Here is a 25,373-nt window from a genome sequence, read left to right on the forward strand (position 1 = left end):
TTCTCAGTGCTGTTCTTTAACCCGCCGCGCCACCAGGGAGGGCCACAAGCACTGTATTTTTAAAAATTGTTCTGAAAGCTAATTTTGTTACTTGCTCTTTTGCTGTAACAATTTATGCTGTACACTGCTGTTCTGTGGCTGTAATGGCTGCATGCTATTCCACTCAATGGAAGACTTCAGTTGGCTTACTCCCCATAGGCAAACATTTCCAATTGTTGCTATTTAACAATGTAGGTTTGTAAAGTTATGTTGATACAGTTTTCAGAACAGACTTTAAAAGAGGGGTCTCTGAATCAGTATACACAGATTTCTTTAAAAATTTTTTCCCAAATTGCCCTCCAAAATATTTGAATCTGTTTACACACCCACACATGAACACGCACGCGCACACACACACTACTAGAGTACTGCCCTGTACTATTTTCAAATCCCTAACAGGAATCCCTCACTCTAGTATACATATTGCAGAAGTGATTTTCTCAGAGAACTAAGATGAAGAGAATAACCCTTTACATATAGAACATTTCCTGGAAGATATTAAGGACAACAAGAAAAGCTTCTCTACCAGTTAAGTGGAAAGTCAGTCCATCAACTTCTACAGGGAGATAGATGCCTGCTTTTAATCAGGTTCACAAGATGTGCTCACTGTCAGGCTCGCAGAGTCCAGTCTGTTCTGTTTGAGCTGGGGTTGCCTGCAGGATGAGTGCAAGGCAAAACTCTCTAGTGGGCGCCTGGGCAGGCAGACTGCCCTCAGGGTAGTAGCCCAAAGTGTGGTGCTTGCTCAGGAAAAGTAGAGATTTCAAGCCATGTGCTGTCGGGCTGTTTTATAAAGTGACAGTAAGTGTCGAAACCACAACCACTCGCACTTACCAACCACTAGTGTCTCCATAAAAATTAACTGTTTTCCCACTATTCCTCTATCAGAATTGGAATCACATTTCTGATTCCTTTCCTTTGTTACATTCATTACCACTGTCTTGTTCCTCAGATTGAGAAACCAAATTCAGTGGGATTCAGAGACTTATCAAGGTCATGTAGACCTTAAATGCTGAGGCTCGGACTTTTAACTCAAGCTCTTTTGGTAATTATGTCAAAGAGGATTCTTCCCATAATTGCTGCATCTGTATCCGGGACCATCTTTCAGCTGAAATGTATCCACTCTAAAGCAGTTTTCCTGGGAGTAAAAATGTCTCAGCGCTGCCACCTACAGGCAAAATACTTTCTACTTTTCCCCCTAATTTCTCTCAGATAAACAAGATCAAAACTATAAAATCTCCTCTACTTAATATCTTATAATTTTTCATTTTATTACCTATTATGATAGCTTATAGCTCTTAATAAAATTCTATTTGTTTTAATGTAAAATACCTGTGACTTCATGGGTATGTATGAAGAGAATTGGCAGTTACTGTTTAATAAGTCATTTCTGGTTGGGGTGATAAAACCTTTGAAAATAGATGGCAGTTGCACACCTATGTTTACTGCAGCACTATTTACAACAGGTAAAACCTGGAAGCAATCCAAATACCCTAAAATAGACAACTGGATCAAGAAGATGTGGCGTAGATATACACGCTGGAATACTACTCAGCAATCAAAAAAATAAATTCATGCTATTTGCAGCAACATGGATGGAACTAGAAGGGAATGATGCTCAGTGAAACAAGTTAGAAGAAAAAGGAAAAATATCAAATGGTTTCACTTATAGGAGGAATATAGAGGAACCGAAAAAGACATTAGGGGGGAAAATAACAATAAAAACACAACACAACGAAACAAAAACAGACAATCATAAGCCAGAGACATCCTGCAGAGGGGGAAGAAGAGGGTCCAGAAGGAAGGAGGGAAGGGCACAGGGAACCGTGATGATGATAGTACAGGGGCGAATTGGGGAGGGAATTCTATGGGGCGGGGGCTAAACCTGAGGGGGGGCGAAGTAAATGTCTTAAAATGAACAATGATATAAATTATGTATAAATAAATAAAAATAGATAGTAGAGATGGCTTCACAACACTGTGGATGTCCTTAATGTCACTGAATTGTACACTTAAAAATGGTTAATGTGGTAAATTTTATGTTATATAATTCTTTTACCAAAATAAAAAAAGGCGGATATATTTTGAAGTAGGGCATCTTGTATACATAACATGCACACATCAGAATACTGCAGGTTGAATTCCAGACCACTGAAATAAAGCTAATAATGTAATAAATCAAGCTACACAAATGTCTTGCTCTCTGTAATATACTGTAGTCTGCCAAGTATACAACAGCATCATATTTAGAAAAACAATGTATATACTTGAATTTAAAATACTATATTGTTAAAAATGCTAACCATCAGCTGAGGCTTCAGCAAGTTGTAATCTTTGTGCTGGTGTAGTGCCTTGTGAGAAACAGTATCTACAAAGCCAATAAAGCAAAGTAATAAAACAAGGCACACCACATACTCTTTCAATGACTAGATCTTAGGGTGAAAAAAAAAAACAGCTTGAAATCCTCCTAAATAAATCACTAATAAATAAGTGGTTAACTTAAGTTATTTGACTGTCTCATCAATAAGCAATCAACCTAGGGGGAAAAGCAATAATAATTGAGAATCCTACTGAAATACTGAATTGGAAACCAGCAGAACAGCTATTTTGTTTTTAACCTCTCCAAGTCCCCTCTAATAAAAACAGATAGAGCAACTAGTAGCAGGAAACAAAAACAAAACGTAATTGGTAGAAGACATGTACAAAATAATAAACCCTCATCCATAATATTTACCCAACCCCAAACATAAGTGGGTAGGGCAAAATTCCACTGGCCACAGCCCACTCGGCACTGGGGGGAAGAAGAGAGACACGTGGAGCATCCAGTGGATCTGAAAACAGAACCTCCAAGTCACCAGCCCACACACACACAGGAAGTCAGCTCTGACCAGCGAGAGGAGCGCAGTCAGGCGCTGCACATGGGCACGGGGCGTGTGGTAACTGGACCAGCATGAGTGACTTACCAAAACTTGTTATAGTGGGAATTCATAGGAGCGCATTCTAAATTGGAACACATAGGAATAACAGGGACACAGGGGAGAGAAAATAGGGTAACAGAAAAAGAGGGGAACAAGGTCCAAACAATCTAAGGACAGGTCCAACTTTTTGAACACTTCACAAAAACAACAGAAGAGGGAGCATGAGAGCTTAAACTACAAATCCCATCATGCTCAGCCCCACACTGTGCCTTCAAAGTTCAGAACACCGAGTTCAAGTAAAAAGAAGGAATTAAAAAGAGTCATGGTTTAATCCAATGCACAATTGTCATAAGAAAAAGGAAAACCGGGCGCAAAATAATATTTTTGCAGTCAATGAAAGAATATTAGAAAGATTTATCCACAAACCAGAAATAGCCTTACAGGAAAGAAATAACATATGAAAGGCAACCTAAGTCAGATGCAGAATGCCAGAGATTAGTAAAGAATTAGAAAACACTTCTGGAAAGAAGACTTAAGTAAATAAATACAGAGTGAACAGATACAATTGATTTTACCTTACAAGAAATGAAGAGGGAAAAGATTTATTTTTTAAATATACAAAATTGGTGGAAAAGGTAAAAAGAAAAAATAACTTGTAGGTAAGGTTAAGTTCAGTAAGGTAAGCAGAGAAGACCCAAAATACACATGATAGAAGAAACTAAAGACAAAGAGGGAAACAACAGCATTTGGAAATGAATAAATATTAAAAAGTTAAATTCAGGAAAACACTTGTGAAATTAAAAAAAAAAGAGTTGAAATTACATATTGAAAGGGTAAAACATTTACCTAGGAAAACTGGCAATGAAGCAATAACACTGAGATAGATTCCATTAAAATGACAGTATTCTAAAGAAAGAAAAAAAAACCTTTGGGCATTCTAGATACTGCAGTCCCCTATAAGGGAATGTCAGACTGTCTTCAGAACAACAACATCAGTATCCTAGAAGATGAGAGACAATTTAAGGTATTTTACAGAAGAAAAATGTAAGCCTGAGAGTTTTAATTTCCAGTGAAGCCCAAAGGCAACTGACTCACTGTTGTGGACTTGTAAGAACTCAGGGCATATTGTTCCTGTAAGTCTAAACTGAGAAACTGACCTCAGTAGAAATTCTCAAAGTTCTCCTGAGCCTCCTCCAAGCATCTATGAACTTAAAACAACAATTTTCCTATCACTAAGACACAACTTGCCCTCTTCACTGCTACCGTTTGCAGAACAAGTAGACAAAGCAAGGCAGGGTGCACCTGCTCCGGGGCCCGGGCACACACACGCACTGGGGGAGGGTGTAAAAGCTACTAACAGTATTAAACCTTTTACCCTCGGTAGTCTGTATGACTAGGATGGGATTACACATGGAGAATTCACATAAATTATAGTTATTCAGTCTCGGGTATCTGAAAGATATTGTCTTGAAAATGCAAAAAGTGAGTCCATCACTTCAATTGTCAGGGATATCCAAGCTAAAATTCAAGCTTTTGAAGTAGAAATTAGAATTTAGGGAGACTGACAGCCACCAGTGTAAAGGTAATACATTCCCATCATTCAAAGATTTTTCCTGAAAAGTAACAAATATGACTTATTTTTTAGTATTCTTCAATAAAATATAGTAGGAAGCAATGGAAATAAAGAACCCACAATTTCAAGTGACCAATGCATGGTGTTCAAAATTATCTATGAGCCACAGGTCCATTCAATGTAGAGACAGTCCAGTGACTTTCAAGGTACCATACAAAAATATTCACTGATACGTCATTAGGTTTTAAATTGCTAACAACATTTAAGAAATTACCACTTCTAAAAAAAAAAAATCACTACTTCTTGAGTTTTGGTCTACTAGCAAACAAATCACACTTAATTATCTGAAAAGTTAATTTTCCTCATTCTCCCTTTCCAACTACTTTTACGTGTATGGTCAGAATTTCTTCACACATCAAAACAATATACAAGAGATTAAATATAGAAACAAGTAAGACAATGTAGTTGTCTTCTTTCTACAAGGCCAGATATTAAAGAGATTTGCACTCCACTTCCTGGAGTGGCTTAAGCCCTCCCGGGTGGCACAACTGGTTAGAGTGCAGCACTCTAAGGAGCCACAGCCACTTCCCCTCCCACCCCGGAGGTGATCCATATGGAGGTGATCCATATGGCGCCACAGACCTCTCCTGACCCACCCGCTGCTCCCCTCAGCAGTGTACATTGTCAATCTGCCTGTTCTGCTCCCCACTCTCTCTGGTGAGTTCTGTATGCAGAAATTAAATCTTAAAAAAAAATAACTTTCTGGCTTAAAAAATATAATTTTCCATAAAAATCTATTCAGGTTAGCATGTAAGAGTTTTTTAATTTAAAAAAATAAACAAGTATTTTAAAATATTTCATTTAGCTTTCTAATACATAAATATCAGACCTATAGCTTAAATAAACAAAAATTCTTGGGGGATTTTCAACAGTTTGGGGGGGAATATAAATCTGTTGGTCTCAAAAAGGTTGAGAAATGCTATACTAATGAATGAGCTTGGCACAACCATATTTGGGACTCCAACAGTTATGAAGCGGTGTAAGCCAAGGTCCTGCTGCAGAGGGGCTTGGACTGAGCGGCAGATAGCGAAGTGGGGGAGGGCTATAGAATCCAGATCCAGAGGTGACCTGAAACCCCTGCTTGTGGGCACGCCAGGCCTGACCTGGGCAAAGGGTCTGGGAGCCCCCCTGAAGATGTAGTGCACAACTCAGTTATTCAAGCAGCTCACCCAGGAGAGTGGAGCTGAGTATGATCATGAAATGGATATAGAGCAAAGTTCATCTAAGCATGTTTAATAACATACTTCACTACTGAGCTACCCAATTCAGCTTGAGTGGTTACTACTTGGCATGTGTAGTTACAATTAATGATACATTTATACAGCCAAATAAAACATTTCTGGAAGATGGAGAAATGTGGCAGGGAAAAACCTTCTGGAATTTCTTCAGAACTCAGAAAGTAGCTAGTTAGGGGGTCGTACTGTTGTCTAGTGCCCTGTGACATTCTAACTCTTACTCAATTCTTGTATGTCCTTGTTCTCCTGCCCTGTCCCACCCTCTCCAGGGTGATGGATTACCGCTGTTGCTGGGCCTAGTGCTTTCAGATGCAGGAATGAGTCCTGCATGTGGGGAGCTCCCTGATGCCCCCACCCAGGGCTCCTGGATAGTACTGTGCCCATGACGTCTTAGGTGACAGTTGGAGCTCAGGGCCATGCCCAATTTCTCTTATTGCTCCTGGGGCCATCAGACAAATAGGCGTCATCCAGGAAGGAAGAAAAAGCAGAAATAACAATGAAAGGAGCTAGGAAAGGAATTTTAAGCAGAGCAACTGGAAATGGTAGAGAGGATGTAGTAAAGAAGGAAGAGGCACTCAGAAGTGCTGACACCCAATCGCGAAGCCATAACTGATTGGAAGGGCACCTAAGGAAGTCCATCCAGCTGTAGAAAAGTGCAGGTCAGAGTGGGCAGACACTGAGCTTTCTACCTTTTCATACCTAACATCTGGAAGGAAGGGAGTTTTCCAGTCCTCTCTTAATCCAGCTGCTATCAGCCTGGTGCTCTTTCTTTACTTCTGCCTTGCATTCTTCAGTTCCCTGTAATATCTATCCCATGATGATAAAGTATCACTAGTTGAATCAATGTGAGGGGCAGGCCAAGAATCAGTGAAAACCCTAGGTACTCTAGTGAAAACCCCAGCATGCTGGTCACAAGATAGAGTGAGGATAACAGTGCCCTGTGAGGTTCTGCTTGAGGATTCTCGGCGACAAGGGAACATTCTTTGGTGTGAAAAACTGCTATATATGTGACTCATTTGCGTGGCCATCCACAGGATGAACTCTGCTCCCACAGAAACTGAAGCCAAATGCGGTTGGTCCACACCTAGGGATGGGGCTGCACTGGGCAAGTACACTTGTGTGGCCTCTCCTGGCAGGTGACAGCTGTTTACCTGGAGGCTGGGCCACAGCACGTTCGTGACTAAGCTCTTGGCCCTTAACTCTGCTTACCCCACCCTGCTAGAGACCACATCATACCACATCGTCAGGACTTGGAGCACTGAAGATCCAGATGTGATGTCAGCACAAAATAGAACTGGTCTATTAAACTTCTGGCTACCATCACAAAAACATTAAGATACAGAACTGGCTGGATTTCCGGTTCATCAGGGACATAGTGTCCCTAGAAAGAACCTAGACCTCCAGCTGGAGATTTCCACCAGTCTCCTAGAATGTTGATTTCTGGCATTTTCCATTCCCATTTCTTAATTTGAAATGAATGCTGATGAGATTCACGAGGCCCCACCTGTCTCCCGGGAGGCCCGGAGCCGCTGGCCATTGCAGAAGGCGCCCTGGCCCCGCCGGCCCGTGTACAGCCGCTCCTCAGTGCAGTGGTAGATGACTCCAAACTCAAGCTGCAAGGTCAGGGCAGGACAGAAAACAAATGTGGTTCACTGATTTGACAGAGAAAATAACACAGTAATTAGGTGAAGGTGTTCTCGGAGTTCAGACTTGTGTTATGATGAAGGGATAGAAATTACCTTTCAAGTAGAAACTGAAAAGAACCAGTGTCTACATTCAAAACTAGACCTGGACAAGAAAGCAGACTTTCTTTTTAAAAATAATTATATTGAAAAATAAATGAAAACCAATGTAACCATATTAAAATTAACATCAAAATTAAGCATTAGTAAAAAAAAAAGTTAATAAAAATTTCTATAGCAAGATCTCCTTTTTTTCTGGGAAAAAGAAAAGGCTACTTGTAACAACTCATCAAGCCCAAGAAATCTTCAACTTTGCTGATATGAAGAATTAAAAATGCATCTGCAAAACCAACAGAATAATAGAACTCAAGGCCAACCCCGAGAGGGGAGAAGCAATTCACAAAAGGGGCTCATCAGGTGACAAAGGTCTGGAGTGACACCTCCCCATAGGAGTGGCAAAAAGAGAGGTGAACAAGGAAAAATCTGCTGACACCCACATATTTACGTTGGGTTGTACAAACTTCACTGCTCATGGTTAACAGCACTGGGTGTTAGCCCAGTTTTGATCTCTTGAAAGTGAAGAGAGACCCAGGCCACAAGCCTTTGGGAAAGTTTTGGCCATAGGATGGAATCAATCACAATGGACCCCAAGTTCATTTCTGGGGGGGACGGTGCAGTCAGCGCCTGAACGCCTACACCTTCCAGCAGGACTTGTGCTGCCCCTTCTCCCCACCCTGGCTGTCCACTCAGAGCAGCCACAGACGTGCTGACCCCACAGAGGCTGTACCAGGTCTATATACGCCAGGGGCAGGTGGCTCAGAGGCCTGTGCTGGTGGGAGGAAAGGCTGAGGAGTGTGGGGTGACACCCTTTCATGAGGGGCCCCACCACAAGCCTAGGCTGCAGGAGCACATCACACATACCGGATCCGGCACAGTCGTGACCTTGCCCACTGCAGGGTGTCTGTCCCCTCCTCAAATAGCAATGTGGTGTAGCAATATGGAGCAGTGTCACCCTGATTTACCGCTCAGTCTCAACCACAACTTTTAACGGAAAAGAGTAACTCTTTACCCAGATTTCAATATGAAAATTCCTGCTTATGTTCAACTAAGTATGCTTTCATGGGCATAAAGATCCCTCAGTTTCCATGCTAGGCAATCTATGCTAATACTGAAGATTAAGATGAAAAAAGGAGAGTTGTTCTAAAGTTCTAAAGAAGAATTGATCTTGCAAAGCACTGGGCACTCAGTCCTATTTAAATAAAACAGCAGTAAATACAAAAAAAAGTGAGGCTTTTTTAAGTGCTATTGCCTAAGTTGATGAATAAAGTGTAAGCCTCACTCCTTGCCTTTTATGCAGCCCCACCCCCCAACACAACTGCTTAGTTCTGAGGGTGTATGGGAACCCTGGAATAGTCACACTCTCATACTAATAGCTACAGAAACATGAAGAAAAATGAACTGAATATTGGGATTAAAACTGTCCTCTAAAAATAGGAGCTCCTTTTGTGTGTGTGACTTGATCACACGCTCCAGGGGTCAGATGGACACAAACTTGGACCCTTTGCTCAGAACTTCCCTTCCGCGTCTCTCATGGCAGTGCTGCAGAGATCACAGGGGAAAGAGTGCCAGCAGGAGCCCCAACCTGACCCACTCCCCACCAGTTTGGCACTTGTTCACTTTGTTAGATTTGAAAAACACGTGCTTGGAGTTACTACTCATGACTGAGGCAGATGTCGAGAGACGAAAACTGGAGTGCAGAGGTTGAAAACAAAAAGGAAAATGACTAAAACAAACCCCAACTGGCGCCCCAGGGAACCCATCATGTACCTCTTGGTTCACAGCAAACCCAATGCTTACTGCCACGGTTGGAAATCTGCAAAGAAAAACAGAGAGGCTTACACTCTAAAACATAAATGGAGTCACCAAAATGCAGACTCTTAGAAGCCTCTGTGTGGCTGTGCAGCAGCATCACCCAAGGCACAGAAGGGCCTTTCTCCAGAGTGGCTGCGTTTGTTTTTTTAAAAAAACCACTTCCCACAATTTTACTAACTGCGTCCAAGACAAATAGGCTCAGTGGACCACGTTGTAGGACAGTTAACCCTGAAAGAAAGCAGCATTCTCAAAGTCATGTAAGAAAGGGTCACATGAGAACCAATTTTGAGGGATTTTCGTCATCTGTTTTCTAGCCCCCACAGACCTAAATGGACAGCAAAGACCAGGTGGGCTGAGACAGGGAGGGCCCCATAGGCAACATGGCAGGTACGTGCCATGGACCCACCGAGGCCAGACCTAAGGGACAATATCCCCTTCCTCACCAGTCTCCTGTCACAACAGGCTGGGCCTTAGGGTCCCAGGAACATGGCGACATCACTGTGCCTGTGGCTTTATTTTGAGACTGTTCCTGCTGTACTACATTTTCAAAATATTCTCTGCCTTATGTGAGAATCATCAGAGCTTAAAAACAAGTAGGAATGAGGAAAGGCTGGGTCCTGCTAGCTTACAGGAAAAACACGAAGCCGGTCACGTCAGATCCAGTCTGACTGGTGAGGGGCAGTGGGTAGCCTTGTTGCTGCCAGTGTTCAAGGGCCACAGGTTTCCAGGCATCTACAGGCCAAGAGAACCATTAAGGTCATGCCCCAGGCCTGTTAGGGGCTGCTCTGCAGATTGTTTTCCAAACAACACTCTTCTCCAGGTTGTCTCTCTGGTCCCACAGACCCCTTGGCTCTCCATCAAGGAGACGGAGCCTCCACCACTAAACAGACTCAGCCCACCTTGAGCCCACGACAAGCACCCTGGGATCATGGGATAGAAGCAGCATGCACTTTACTCAAGACACAGCTGAGGGGACACCTGCGATTCCACTGAACTCCGCAGGGGTGTCACGCTTTAGTCCGGTGACTGCTGTCACCAGATGGCACTATTCCACTGCCTCAAAGGGCCACTTGTGTATGCATCACAGAATTCTCAAAATAACCCATCTTTAGAAAAGGATGATGACTAACATGATATATTAGAATTTTTTTTTACACACTTACATGGATCGACACCATTTGAGACAAAGCATAGAGGAAAGCACCAAGAGCAAAGAGCCCCACCTCCAAATCTGGCTGTGCTCAGGTTTTTAAGGAACAAAGTGCTTCCTAGTCATCTGCAGCAGGCTCTCAAAGTCATCTCCAGCTCCCCAACCTGCTGAGTCGGGGTTGGGGATGGGAATGTGCTGATCCCCTGTTCGGGGGCTCCGTGCACAGTCACTTCAGAGAAACGATGTGCTGTTGGGTGCTCAAGTGATATATACAACTGACACCTGCCCCTGTGATTGGAGGTTCTGGGGCCATGTACCCCTCACCAAGCTGAACTCTGCAGCTCAGTTTTCTCCCACAAACAGCCCCTATGACCTCATGAAAACTCACTACTTTTGGGTTGTTTCTGCCCAGTCATATTAGGTTGGGCAAGCATCTAGTGGCATCCTTGTTCCACTTGTCAGTGACAGAATATTTGCCCCCATCTCCAAAGCTGACACTAGAATTTCACCCTCAGGTGCCACTGTCTACACCTCTGGGCTGCACAAGCTTGTTTTCTAACTCTGCTTGCTTCTCCAGAGCATCCTGAAGGAGCTTCTTTTCAGTTCAAGCCCACATGTTAAACACAATAAGTACAACAGTTTTTAAGTAAGTGAAGATCTCCAGACTGCTCTTCATTTCTCACAAATCTTATTATTAAGAAAAAAAAAGGGGGGGGGGAGCTTTCTCACCCCTTTTACTGAGACTGTACACCTACCAGAGTTTGCTGAAATACTCCTGCCTCCAAAAGAGCTGCTTTGGAAAAGACAAAGACTGCAAGAAGAGAATGAGTCAGGCCCCAGTTGGGCTGGCCAGGGCTGATGCTCACCTGTGCACAAAGTTGCAGGTGCCATCAATGGGGTCGACGATCCAGGTGGGGCTGGGAGTGAGCACACACTTGGCTCCTGCTGCTGCAGCCTCTTCTGCAATGAACCTGTGGAGGATGGTAGCTCAGCCTGAGACACACACCAAGAACTCAAAACAAAGTGCTGCATATGGGCCGTTAAAGATAAAGCAAATGCAACAGAGACTACATTATGGTTTCTCGAGGTCAGACTAAGACAGAGGCTGAACAAGAGCATCGGTGTTTCAGTCTGCTGGTCTATGTACTCAGAAGGATTTAGAAAACACAGAGTGACATCTCAAGGTTGGGGTTTCAGAAGAGCATCGAGGAGTGGACCAGATGGAGGAATATAAGACTAATAAATCTGATAAAGCAAAGCTAAATTCTAATTTAATATTGGTCTGCAAGAGAGTGAGCTGAGAGACTCAAGAACATCAGGAAGGCCAGTGGGAGCAGCCAGAACTCCAGAGGTGCCTTCCACTAGTAAGGCTGTGGACTAGTCAAGGCTAATTCGCTGGGCCCAAGCAGATGCCATCCAGGCCTGTAACCAGTCTGACCTTAGCCGCAGACAAGGTGAGACTGTCTCTGTGTGTGGGTGGCCTCTTGATGGGTGCTGATTCCCCCAGAGAGGCCCTCTCCACCCTGGTCTCTGTTCCAGGTGTCTGGGGCCACACTCAGGAGAGATAACCGAGAGTCAGATTAGGGTGCTTGTCCATTCCTTGCCCTTGAATGTCACCCTCCTCCTGTCCCCCACAGTGAAGACACCCTTCTCCTTCAGCTCTGGTTTCATGTTGGAAAAACTATTCACTTGTACAGCATGTGGAACAATTCATTCCCTCATGAATGCTCTAATGCAACTGTAGCTGTGATACCTAGAAGAAGCTTCTGTCACATTCTGTACAAATAAATGTCTCAGAATTGAGTCTCAGATGAGCTTTTAACTGAGAGAAATGTCTAACAATTTTGAGAGACTTCTCATATATGTATGATTTGGGGGGTTCCACAGAATATTTTTGATGTCTCTCAGTTAGAAAGAATCCCTCAATGTGCAGGTAGACACATACTCTGGGCGACCAGAAAGGAGCTAGCAATAAATTCCGGCCCCAGTTCCAGAAGGACCTCTTGAAAAGGTTATCCTTCACGGGGCCTTCCTAAGACATGCAGGTGCCCTGGCATGCCCTCTGGAGCTGAGTGGATTCACCAAAAAAACATCTCCCTCTTCAGGCCTAAGCCAGTTTCCTCCTGGATGAGTAAGGAAGGTATTTCACTGCCTGGCCTGGTAATATTGTTATTTATTTGCAAGCTGGGAAAGAACTGTTACTATTTTTTTACCTTCACTTCCTAGTCTTTCATTCAGGAAAAGTATCTTGGGGAGTCCAGGAGGGTGTCTCTGTATGTCCCCTTTGGGGTTCCTAGATGAACAATGACTTAAGGACAAACTGTCAGGGAAAAAAGGGGTCCTGTGCCCACGTGGGTGTGAACGCCTCCTTCTTCACTGAACTTCAACTGATTCCTCCTGGGCTGCAGTCTGAGCTGTTTGCCTTGTGGCAAAGTTGCTGCACTGGAGTCACCTTCTATACCTCCTCTATACCTCCATGATTTTCTTTCCCTGAGAGGGCTTGTCATTATGTATTTTTAAAGAAAAGGGTCCACCCTGTAAGGATCACAGGGTACTCGGGCTCTTTTTCATCTCACTGTGCCAGCCTCTACAGCCACCACTTGTGGCTTTGCTTTCTGCCCAGGTTTCACTGCCCACATGTGGTATCATGTTGGTGCAAAAAGCACTTGGGAACACGAGCATGGGGCAACATGGACACCTGGGGCCAAGAAGCCTGAGCTCAGGGCATGTGCACCTGTGATTACAGGTGTCTGGGCGATTACAGCTAGAGGAGGGTACAGGGCCTGCGCACCTGTACATAGATGCCCTGGATGCTGGGAGACCGAGAGAGAGAAGTGAAGTCAGGGAGAGAATAGGGAGTAAGAGGGCTGGGAGCTCAGTTACTGCCTGCCTGTCTCCCAGCCTGCTGGTCTGCCTCTGAGTCCAGTCCCCTGATTCAGCATTAAGGCATATTAAGAGATACTGAAGGCTCCAAAATTCTCTTCATCTACCTGAATCAACAATGAATCTGCCTCTTCTGGGATGTCTGCACAACACCCCAAAAATACATATAAAGGGAGAAAGTGTCTGCACAGCCTTTTGGACAGAAATAACTCAAAGTGCTCATCAGGAGCCCTGAATTTTTTCAGCAGCTGCTTATTCATGACTAAAAGTTCTCCTCATCTCTACCTGGCTTCCCAAATAAAGGGGGGTGGGAGGGGCCTCTGTGGTGACAATTTAGGTCAGGTGGACATGTCACTCTTGGAAGCATCAAAACCTTTCTAGTTATGTGGGAAAGATAAAAGGTTTTATTTACTTAACCTTATATTCCTCATGTGGAAAGCTAAAACCTATGGAATGGGAAGAACATTCTTCAGCTCTCTGTAAAGAGAACAGGGACATCAGCGTGGACAGATGAAATGTGAAATATAGAGACCTTAATAAAAGCATTGCTACAGCTACATAAATCTGCTGTGCAACTACCGTCAGCTGGATAGGTTCCTTGTTAATTCTCCCAGACAAAAAGAAGACTTTGGAATCATTTTACAGGCCGTTAGTGCTAAACCAGGGGACCAGGCCAGCAGGCAGGCAGACAGCAATGGAGCCCATGAGTACACTACAAGGCACAGGTTGCCATGACGGATGAGGCCATGCCCGCCCAGGGGTCCAGAGCAGGCAAAGGCGGCGGCTGTGCACACTGAGCAGCCGGAGCTGCTGCCTCCTCCCTTTGCCTGTGCCGGCCCAGACTGCAGCACAGAAATAGAAACAATGGCTCAGGGATGCTGCTGGATATTTTCAAAGGCACTAAACTTGGATCTAAGTCAAAATCCTCAACTTTCATGAAGGACTAAAAATGAAGGAGGACGTAAGCTCATCCTTCCTAGGCAATTTTATGTTGTTAACTTGATTAGAACATATTTAAGTACTACGAAAAATTACAACATACTACTCTATAATATGAATATTTTCCCCTCATCACTGACTATCAATTTGCCTTTAAGCTAAAATGCAATTTAGTGGCCCAAATACTGACATTGTTCTTTTAAATCTCAGCTATGAGTAGAAATTCAAACCTCATGGCCCTATTGGATAGTAGCTTTTGGAGAGAAACTGGGGAACCTTTACACTTGATCTTAGCCAAAAGGCCAAGAAGTGATAAATTTGGGAACCTTAAAGTCACTGAATTTTTCAGGTGTATGCACCTGCATCTTCTAGGGGCTTTTCTAGAGATAGGCACCTTGTACAAGTGCCTGGTTTACCTGACATACATCTTAGGTAAGGGTCACTGTTCTGCATGGATGATTTCCTAAAACAGCTTCAAACCTGGTGACCCCTTGGTGACCCCAAGGCTGGGGATGGAAAAAACACTGCATTTACTTGCACAATATATTGACTTTTATCCTATGACATGTAGCACTGAATATTTATATTTACCTTGCACAAACAGAATCCATGCCCTACACTGATCCAACAGAAAATCCAAACCGCTAGAAACTGCTGCCAACACAAATGATAGTGTGTACATTTCAGAACTGTTTGCCTTGTTATCTGACTGGAAAATGCCAGAAGCCCTGATACTGACATAATGCATAGTAAGGCCAAGTCAGCTTTCATTCCAGTCCCGGTCACCTGGGGTACTGTGCCAGTCGCAACACCACTGGAGACTCAAGTCCCAAACAGCTACTTACAGAAACAGCTGGTTGGTTAATGGAGTCTGTATCCTTCTCAAAGAAAAATCAGTTTGTATAATTCTTTTGACATTGACACTTAATTTATTTTTTAAAAAGTAAAAAGTCAGGGCCCTCCCTGGTGGCGCAGCGGGTTAAAGCACTGCACTAAGAAGCTAAAGCCACTTCAGCATGAGTTCAATCCCCACCTGCCCCTGAGGTGACCACATGGCGCGGCAGACCTCTCCTGACCCGCCCGCTGCTCCCCTCATCAGTGTACTTCGTCGATCTGCCTGTTCTGCTCCCACTCTGTCCCTGGTGAATCCTCTCACCCTCCGCATCTCTGGCTTGTACCCCAGTTCTGTATGAATAAATAAATCAATCTTAAAAAAAAAAGTAAAAAGTCAAACACTTTAGAGCATATAAATACTATAAAAGATAGCAAGAATCTGGGGTGATTTGGTGATGGGAAACCCGTGGGGATTACAATGGAGATGAAAAAAAAATGTGCAAAATGATGTAAAAATAAACTTTAAAAAAAAAAAAGATAGCAAGAATCCTGACTTTATGCTGAACCAGGAAATAATGGACACTCAGACACAAAGATTGTCCACAAAACAAATATGACTCAGTGGTGGAGAGAATTTCAGAGGAAGAGTTGGTGATCCCAAGATAACCTAACTTGTTAAAAGAAAACTAAAGAGGGAAAAAAGGGAAGCCTAAATGTTTGAACATTGGCCTGTCCTTTCCTACTTTAAATCATTCATAGGAAAAGTCTCCAATGCCCAGCCTGTGTCCAATGGATGCCAAGGAAGGTTCCTTCCATGCTCCTACCGCGTAAGCACAAGGACAGAGACTTGGACAGTTAATCTATACCCAGAAACCAAGTAGTGGCTATTCCAGTTTCAGCACATCTCTAAAAGCAAGGACAAATAACTTAGTGTCCAAGGTGGTAGTTTCCAAAGTCAGTTTGGCAGAACTTGGAGATGGGGTGGGGTCTAAGGAGCCGTTCCCCACATACGTCCCAAGCTATGGCTTGGGGTCCATGGCTCCTCTGCAACTAGGTGTGAAACACTGTGCAAATAATTGAATCTTTCTGAGGTACGATTAGTAGTTTGCATTAGAGTCTCTACATAGTGAACCCCAAAAGGTTTAGAATTTCTGCTCTAGAAAAGAGGGTGGAGTCCCTGTAAAGGCCTCCTTGGGGAGGAGAGCAGTTTCCCATGGTGCCTTGCAGGGGAGAATGCACCACTCTGTATCAGTACCACACAGCTGATGGCACCACTCAGGGTAGGATCCTTTTTGGAAAGTCTACCTGGGACTGCTGAGGAGACACAGGCTGCCAGGGAACATTACTGCTTGGGCCCCTCCAGAAATAGGCCAAGTGTTCCAAGTGCTTAGCAGAGGGGAGCAGGGCACTTTCTATGACCATATGCCATGGAAAATGGAGACTTTTCACTAGATGTAAGGGGATATTTTGACATGAGGGTTGTTAAGACCATGGTAAAAAGAATGAAATGGGAACACTGGAGGCAGAAAAACCTAATTTGCCTGTCACAAGCACCAATGGTACAGCTTCCCTGAGAAATATACCTACCTGTGTGAAGGAAACTTCTTCTGTAGTTCAGAAATAATTAAATCTTCAACCAGGTGGTCCGTTTCCGTCACCAGATCTGCAGCTGATGTTTTTGTTGAGACATGTTTTTCTTCAGAAAGGGCTTTTCTGATGATCTGAAATAAAAGTATGGGTTGCGGCCCTCCCTGGTGGTGCAGCGGGTTAAAGCACTGCACTAAGAAGCTAAAGCCACTTCTGCATGAGTTCGATTCCTGCCTGCCCCGGAGGAGATCCACATGGCGAGGCAGACCTCTCCTGACCCGCCCCCTGCTCCCCTCAGCAGTGTACTTCGTCGATCTGCCTGTTCTGCTCCCCGCTCTGTCTCTGGTGAATCCTCTCACCCTCCGCATCTCTGGCCTGTACTCCAGTTCTGTACGAATAAGTAAATAAGTCTTTAAAAAAAAAAAAAGTATGGGTTGCAGGCTAAACCAATGAGCATTCTCTTCCCCTGGACACATGAGCATACTTCCTCCTCTAAGGTGAACTCTGAATGCAGGCTTGTGGTTCTCTGGACCGCTTACTTCTCCTGTTATGACAGACCTTCAGGGCTTAACATTACACCCAAACTTTATGTGGTTTGCTAGTGAGTCTTAATTACCCATTAGTCTTTTCACAAGACAGACTCATTTGACGAAGTTATTTTGTCTTATCTGTGGAATAATTTTTCTTGGGAAGAAAAGAAAAACAATGTTGAAAAATAATGTAACACACTTTTGCCCCTTAAGATCCATGAATTTGGGGTCCTCCCTGGTGGCATAGCGGGTTAAAGCACTACACTAAGAAGCTTAAGCCACTTCCCATGAGTTTGATCCCTGCCTGCCCCGGAGATCCACATGGCGCAGCAGACCTCGCCTGACCCTCCCGCTGCTCTCCTCAGCAGTGTGCTTCGTTGATCTGTCTGTTCTGCTCCCCACTCTGTCTCTGGTGAATCCTCTCACCCTCCGCATCTCTGGCCTGTACCCCAGTTCTCTATGAATAAATAAATAAATCTTTAAAGAAAAAAAAAAAGATCCATGAATTTGAATTCATGAGATTTTTAATGTAAACACCTCTTTTCCTTATTTTACTTTACAAATCATGTGAAATATGCTCTTGAATGCAGGTTACTAATGTTCAGACTGAGAAGCCTAAGGGAAGCCAAAGCTACTTCCACAACCTGAGGACATTTTCTCCCTGCTGGTTTTGGTCAGGGCTTCCTCACCACCAGTGGGCCTGGCCTCACAGAGTCCTCAGAGCACAGCTCACAGGCAGGCTTTGTAGATATGGAGCTGCCAGCACAGTGCACCCAGTCTAAACCCACTCCCATCTGAACTCAGCAGTGTAGAGTGGAGGGTACCAGCTTGCCAAGATACCCTGTCTGGCCTTATATGATTCCAGGAATCCCAAAGAGATCCAAACAGTAAGACATGTGGAGTGGCTAACCAGTCACAGGATGCACGGGAAGGATCTGTTTCATTCTGTGAAATTAAAACACTCCTATACCAGCTTAGGTCTTCTCATTTCTGCCCACTGTAAGAACCTGCTGGGTCCGTGACCTTGATGAACAAGTCAGGTCCCTTAAAATGGTTTTAGACTTTCCCCTTTTTGCAACTCAGATGAAAAAAAAACAAACAAGCAAAACCTGCTCCTATTGTTTGAACCATCACTAGGGTAGGGGGCTACCATGAAAAACAAAAATGGGGAGTGTTTGATGGGTGCTAGGAGTTCTAGCTATCATCTCCAAATACTGCATCTTCTCTAAAGCATGATCACTCACCCAACTCCCCAGACTTGACATCCTTTGCCTCCTGGTTACTTCCTCAGCCTTAGGTTAGCATTTCCTGGTACCTTTTCCATGTCTGGCCTGTGCTGTACTAATGATATGGAGAATGAGGGAGGCAGGAAGAGATTCACCTGAAAGTCTGCAGGAGAAACTGCTCTCAGGGAATGGCACACAATAAGCAGAACTCCTTGCACCCCCTTTTTGTTTTTCATGGTAGCCCACTACCCCAGTGATAGTTCAAACAACAGCAGCAGGTTTTACTTGTTTCTTTTTTATATTTTGCAAATAACACACTAGACAAAGCCTAAAGTAGCCCTGCATGTCCATTAAAGAGAGCCCCGACAGTCACCGCCTGGGGCCTTACTGTTCTACCTGCAACATATCAGGTTAATCGCCTTAAAACACCAATTTCTATACAACATGGTCCCAGACATGCCTGCAGCTTCCCTGGTTATATCTCCAACTCCTCGAAGGTCTACCTCATTTAGCACCTGTCCTGCCCTCCAGGAGTCCTTACATTTTGAGCTAGGCCAGAACTTTTGTCCATAGGGCCACTGACAGTGAGCTGTCAGTTGTGTATGTGTCCATATGGTGTATGTCTGTGGTGTGTACAATCATGTGTGACTTATTATATGTGTGGTGGCTGGGCATACAGCTAGAGGGGAGCAAGACACCCTAGCTAGAGGACATGCTGCCAGTGCTTCTCAAACTTGAATGTGTATTAGTCACTCGGGGTCTTGTCAAAATCAAGATTGTGGCTGAAAAGGTGTAGATTTGAGATTTGAAATTGCATTATAACATTACCTAAATTTTATGTGTCTCATCAGTGAAATCAACAATTAACTTCAATCAATTAGCTGCACAACAAGATTTGCATTTCTGACTGCAAAAGATCTGTGGTGACAGCAAAGCGAAGGGCCACCTGAGTGGAGAGGTTTGCAAAGCCCTGATGAGGAAGGGTCTCCCCATGTCTGCCTCCACTGGAAACCTGCCGTGCAGTTCAATGACCCATCCTCTCAACTGCTGCTGACTCTTCAGCAGCTATCTGCTCAGAACCTGTGGAAGAAACTATACATCATTTTTAATTCCTTCCTCTTATCCAGATGCATGCCCAAATATTTTTATTCCATGTCTGAACTGTTTTCCGAACTACACTTCCCTTCTCACAGTGCCATCGCTTGCTCGTTTTGGTAAAACAACCTCCGAACATCTACCCGCCCCACTCATATGCTACCCACTCTGGGTAGACTGGCTTCTTTGGAAAGACCCAGCTCCTGGCACTCCCTGTGGGCTGCTGGGTCATGTGCTACGTGATGCCCTTCCACGACCAACCCGAGTAGCACTTGGCACACTCACAGACTCATGCTCCCTCACCCTGGATATTCTTTCCTCCTTCCTGTCCCCCTCTGAAGTCCTCTGCATGCTGTCCCTTCTCACACAATGAACCCCTGAATACCTCCTGTCCATTCATCCTTGAGGACTCTGCTTGGGCCTGTCTCTTCAGGGAACTGTCTGCGTGGCCCTCTGTCTGCCCACCCTAGGCAAGGCCCTTTTTCATGGGTCAGTGGATCACACCATGGTATTCCATCACTGCCAGACAAACTTGTCTCTTCAATAGACTTTAAGCTTCTGGAGGGCAGGAGCGCTATCTTCCATCTCAGTAGCTCCTGAACCACCCTCCCTCCAACACTAAGCAGGCTCCCCCCTTCCCTTTGGGACTCAGGCCCAGCATAGTAACAGGCATGGTAAAGGAACTTGACCAAACTTAACTGGTAGCTATTTAAAATAGCTTCCTTTAAGTCACCAGTGAGGTAATACCAGTAAGTTATGCTGAAAATTTTTTTTCAAGACCTTTATAATTCTTCACGAAGAAAATGTATATGAAAAATGCCCGTTTAGAAATGCAATTCTTTACATCCACTCATAACATCAATAAATCTACAATTTGGATTTAGACAAATCTGGTTATTTTTTAAATTTTCACACTTATTCATTTATTTTTATATGTAGAAAGTAGATGACCAGATCAAAATATCCAAATGTAATTTCAAAACAAAGAAATACATTCAAGCCATCTCTTTGTAAGTTATAGTCCTTAATCATTACATACAACAGTTAATAAGGACAGATATATTGCAAAAATGTTCTCTTTATCTAATTGTTAATAAATTCTCTAAAGATAATCTCTAAAGATAAATCTCTAAAGTTCATTGCAGGCAGAAGGGGCAGGATGTGGAAGACTTCAAAGGGGAATGGGAAGGAGGAAAGAATTCCTAGGGTGAGGGGGCATGTGTGTAGGGTGGGCTACACTATGATTTAAGGAATAATTATTTGAAGACTACAGTACTTTCTTTCACTTTGAAAAAAGGTTAGACTACTGCAGTATTTTTTTAATTATATCTTTTTTCTTTTTCAGAAAACATTGGTTTACAGTGCTATGTATGATTGAGAATAATGATTCATTTCTTCTCAGTTATATCTTCCCATCACACCCACCACCACAGCATCCATAATCCTCTACCATATTCCTCTGGGCCCCTACCACCTTTGCTCCTGATGTTCTTCCCTTTTGGCATCAATTCTGTGGTCAGGTTTCTAGGGTTTATTTTGCTTTAGTTTTGTCTTTATATTCCACAGGTGAGTGATACTATCTGGCATTTTTGTCTTTCTCCTTCTGACTTCACTTAACATAAACTCCCCCCCCCACACCCAGTTTCATCATGCTGTTGCTAGGGGCAAGATTTCATGTTTTTACAGCTGAGTAATATTCCACTGAGTATATATATACCACATCATCATTGTCCACCCATCTGTCATCAGACACCCAGGCTGCTTTCTTAACTTGACTATTGTAAAATGTGCTGCAATGAACACAGAAGCACATACATCTTTGAATGAAGTTTTCTATATTCTTTGGGTAGATCCCTACGAGTTAATTACTGGATCCATATGGCAGATAGATTTTTAATATTTTGAGACGCCTCCATATTTTTTTTTAAGATTTATTTATTTATTCATACAGAACTGGGGTACAAGCCAGAGATGCGGAGGGTGAGAAGATTCACCAGAGACAGAGCAGGGAGCAGAACAGGCAGGTAGACGAAGTACACTGCTGAGGGGAGCAGCAGGCGAGTCAGGAGAGGTCTGCCACACCATGTGGTCACCTCCGGGGCAGGCAGGGATCAGGACAGGCAGGGATCGAACTCATGCGGAAGTGGCTTCAGCTTCTCAGTGCTGTGCCTTAACCTGCTGCGCCACCAGGGAGGGCCCGAAGCCTCCATATTGTTTTCCATAGGGGCTGGACTGATGTACATTCCCACCAACAATGCATAGGGCTCTTTTTTTTCCTTACTCTTGCCCAACTTTTTCTGTTTCTGGTCTTTCTGAGATGGGACATTCTCACAGGTATGAAGAGAAGGGGATATCTTAATGTGATTTTGATTTACATTTCTCTGCTAAGTGATGATGAATATATTTTTATGTCAGCACTGCTTCTTTATGTCTTGGTAATTATATTACTAGCTATTTGAATTGCCTCTTACAATAATTAGGCAAAACTGAAGTCAAGCTTCACTTTTAGGAATCTTTGGAAGAAGCATGGAGTTTCCCAAAACCTATTTCCTTGTCTGTAATAGCAGTAGTAGCTAAGAAACTGAGTTGTTGATAATAATTAGATGAGATATGTAGGTAATGACCTTCATTCACAAAATAATTCCTCTGTACACACAGATCTTAACCACTATAGTAAGTTACTTCTGAGAACAAAATCTGATGAAATTTCATGACTTACAACAATAAAACCTACCACTGACATGGCACACAAATTCCAAACAGAATGTTAAAATACTAGGTTAGTATCTTACTAACCTAGGTTAGTAACCTGGTGCAATGGGTTAAAGCACAGCACTATAAAGCTATCCGAAGCCACTACAGCACAAGTTCAATTCCCGGCCAGGGAGGTGACCCACATGGTATTCCAGACCTCTCCTGTCCCGCCTGCTGCCCCCCTCAGCAGTATATTTCAGTCTGCCTGTTCTGCTCCCCACTCTGTCCCTGGTGAGTCCTCTCACTGCGTCTCTACTTCTGGCCTGTATCCCAGTTCTGTATGCATAAATAAATAAATCTTTAATAAATAAATAAAACACGAGGTTAGGAAAATTTCAATTCATATATTTTTGTACACTGAGATGAAAGGCAGTGACGGTGCTATATTTGAAAAAATAAACCCAGATTAGACTTACAAAGTCCTACCATTTAGTTAGTCATAACCATAGGAGAGCTGCTTGTGGGGGCAATCTCATTCTATCAATAATATGTTAGTATATGCTGCTTTCTAGTTAATGCTTTTTGCTACTCACTAAGCATGGATTTCACAGATCTCCTGGCCTGGTGTCTGGTCTAAATAATATTCTGTTAATGTTTAATATATAAAAATGGGCCTTTAGTCACTGAAGCTTGAACTTCATATCTAAAAGAAAGGACACCATTAGCTCCAGCATCAGAGTCATTGCTCACAGACATGCATGAATGCCTCTTTCTTGTCTGTACATCAGCCTGGCTCTGTGTTATTGCTCGAGTCTGCCATACAATTTATACCCACCACTATCAGTGAATTGTGTATGGCCCAAAACTTATGGAACAATATGTCCAAAGACCTGCACCAGAAGTTGGGTTTCCAGCAGGCAACAAGTTTTTCATGTCGATAAGGAAGATGAGGCTACTGATGATACTGATATATTTTAGGCTTATATAAACACAAATTAGCATAATGGGAAAGCTAATTTTATATATCAACTGAGTAGGCCATGGGGTGGAAAGTTACTTCATCAAACAATATTCTTGGTGTTTCTGCAAAGGTATGTTTGCATGAAACCTAATTGATCCCTTTATAATGTGGTCTCATCTAATCAGTAAAGGCTTGAGAAGGAGAAAGACATCTTTCTCAGAGAATTCTCCTGCAGATTGCCTTTGAATTTCATCTTCAATATTGACTTCTCCTGCCTGCTAGTCTTTGACTGTGACAATGGCCCTGGGTCTCCTGCCAACCTGCCCACTCTACAATCTGGACTTGCAGTCTTGACTGCTCACAGCTATTTGGAAAATCCTAACTAATACATGGACAACCAATTAAATCTACAAAGTTCATCAGGTAATAATGTGAAGTTCACAAAGAGTCAGCAGTTCACATCTTTCAATGCATCACAAGTTGTACAAAATGCATAGCTGTGAAGGGAGAGAAGTGTTGCAGTGCAGGGGCCCTGGGAACCTGCACCACCTGCCCCACCCTCATGCTCGTGCCACTGACTTCTCAGAGGCCTTGGACTACAACTCCCCAACACGCCATGAACCAAACCTTAACTGGGGGGCAGCTGGGAAAGGACATGTAAAATGGACACATAACAGAAGTGGAGTAGAAGAGGAGAGGAGACTCAGGAAAAGGGAAAAGCGATGTGGCGAGAATGCCTCATCTTTGGTTTTGGCAGATTTAGTGTTTGACAGAGACAATGGCAGCTTTGCCTTGACCTTGTGGTACATTTTGAATTTTCTATCTCTTGTGTCCCAGCTTTCTAGAACCTGCCTAACCCCTTTCTCATGGTTCTCCACTGGCAATCCTTGGTTTATGGCAATCCTCTGGGCCTCAGCTGCCCGGCTTTAGGCCAAGTCTGTTTGGGCATTTGTCCACAAAAGGATTTGGAGTTTGGTTGGAAGTCTGTTACTTGAAATGCTTTCTTTTTCTCTATGTACATTAATGAAAGTTCTTTGAGCACACGAAGAGTCTGCTTTCTTTGCCTTTGTGCACATGGACGGCTGGACACTTTTAGAACAGACAAAATGGGTTTTTCCTTTTAACAGTTTGGGGTAAGGTCTCTTAGTTTTAAAATGATTGCAGAGCTTAACAACAAGAAAGATGAGGTACTGGTCAAGGCAGAGGTGAATCAAGAACACCAGAATTCTTAGACATGCCAGAAGGTCCAACTGTAATCATCTCCCCTTTAGCTTCATGGCTAAGTGTCCTCAAAAGCACCATCTTTACTTTTTAAATTCTTTAACCTCTTAGACCACTGTCTTCCCTTGCACCTCTAGAACTTCTCTGAGCCAGCCCTGCTGGGCACCAGGCCACTTTCTCTGCCAAATCCAGAAGGTAAACCACTCACAAATCAACTGTATTCTGTGGCATCCACTGTTCACTAGGGTCTCTGTGACCACATCTTCTCTGGGGTTTCTCCCGCACACCATTCCTTACAAGAGTTGTGTCCAAGAACAGAGGCCGGGGAGTGCTCCCAGTGGCTGTGCCCCCATCGGTTCATCGCCAAGGCTGTGTGACCAACCTGCTAACACTCACACACACCTACTGAGTGCAGGCTTACTCTGTCCCAGGAACCATGCTCACCAGTCCCTCTCAGCATGATCCTCATGGTAATTTGAAGTAATACTATCCTCATGTTAAATACAAGGAAACTGGGCACAAAGAAATTAGTTATTACTAAAGGTCATACAGCTGTAAGATGCAAAAAAGGGATTCCAACGCAAGTGCTCTAAATCCTCCATGACTAAATGAAGCCAACATTCTCAGGGCCCGAGTCCTTTTGACTGATGATTTCTAAATCCTTATGTACTCCAGAATTCTACCTTGAGCAGCCGTTCAGTTTCCTACATCTCCGTCCACTTATAATTGATCACCAAGTACATCCAACATATAACCAATCTACCATCAATCGTGACTACCTTAGGCGGTCTTGAGTAGGGCTCCCCTGCAACTGTTCACGAAGGGCCTTCTCCCCAGAACCAGCCTGAATCTCCTCTCACGCATCTTAGTTTCAGTC

General features: G+C 43.6%; 1 protein-coding gene across 1 annotated transcript in view; it reads right to left on the reverse strand.

The window, feature by feature from the left end:
* Nucleotides 1-25,373, reverse strand: part of IMPA2 (inositol(myo)-1(or 4)-monophosphatase 2) — a 38,742-nt gene that overhangs the window by 6,020 nt on the left and 7,349 nt on the right. Inside the window, exons 2-5 of the mRNA XM_004683727.2 lie at nt 16,770-16,903; nt 11,393-11,497; nt 9,332-9,377; nt 7,327-7,435 (exon numbers count right to left, since the gene is read on the reverse strand). Coding sequence (XP_004683784.1) covers nt 7,327-7,435; nt 9,332-9,377; nt 11,393-11,497; nt 16,770-16,903 — 394 coding nt within the window. The remainder of the gene's footprint in view (nt 1-7,326; nt 7,436-9,331; nt 9,378-11,392; nt 11,498-16,769; nt 16,904-25,373) is intronic.

Source organism: Condylura cristata, unplaced genomic scaffold (genome assembly GCF_000260355.1).
Source record: "Condylura cristata isolate star-nosed mole 26May11 unplaced genomic scaffold, ConCri1.0 scaffold00016, whole genome shotgun sequence".
Classification (NCBI taxonomy): Eukaryota; Metazoa; Chordata; class Mammalia; order Eulipotyphla; family Talpidae; genus Condylura; species Condylura cristata.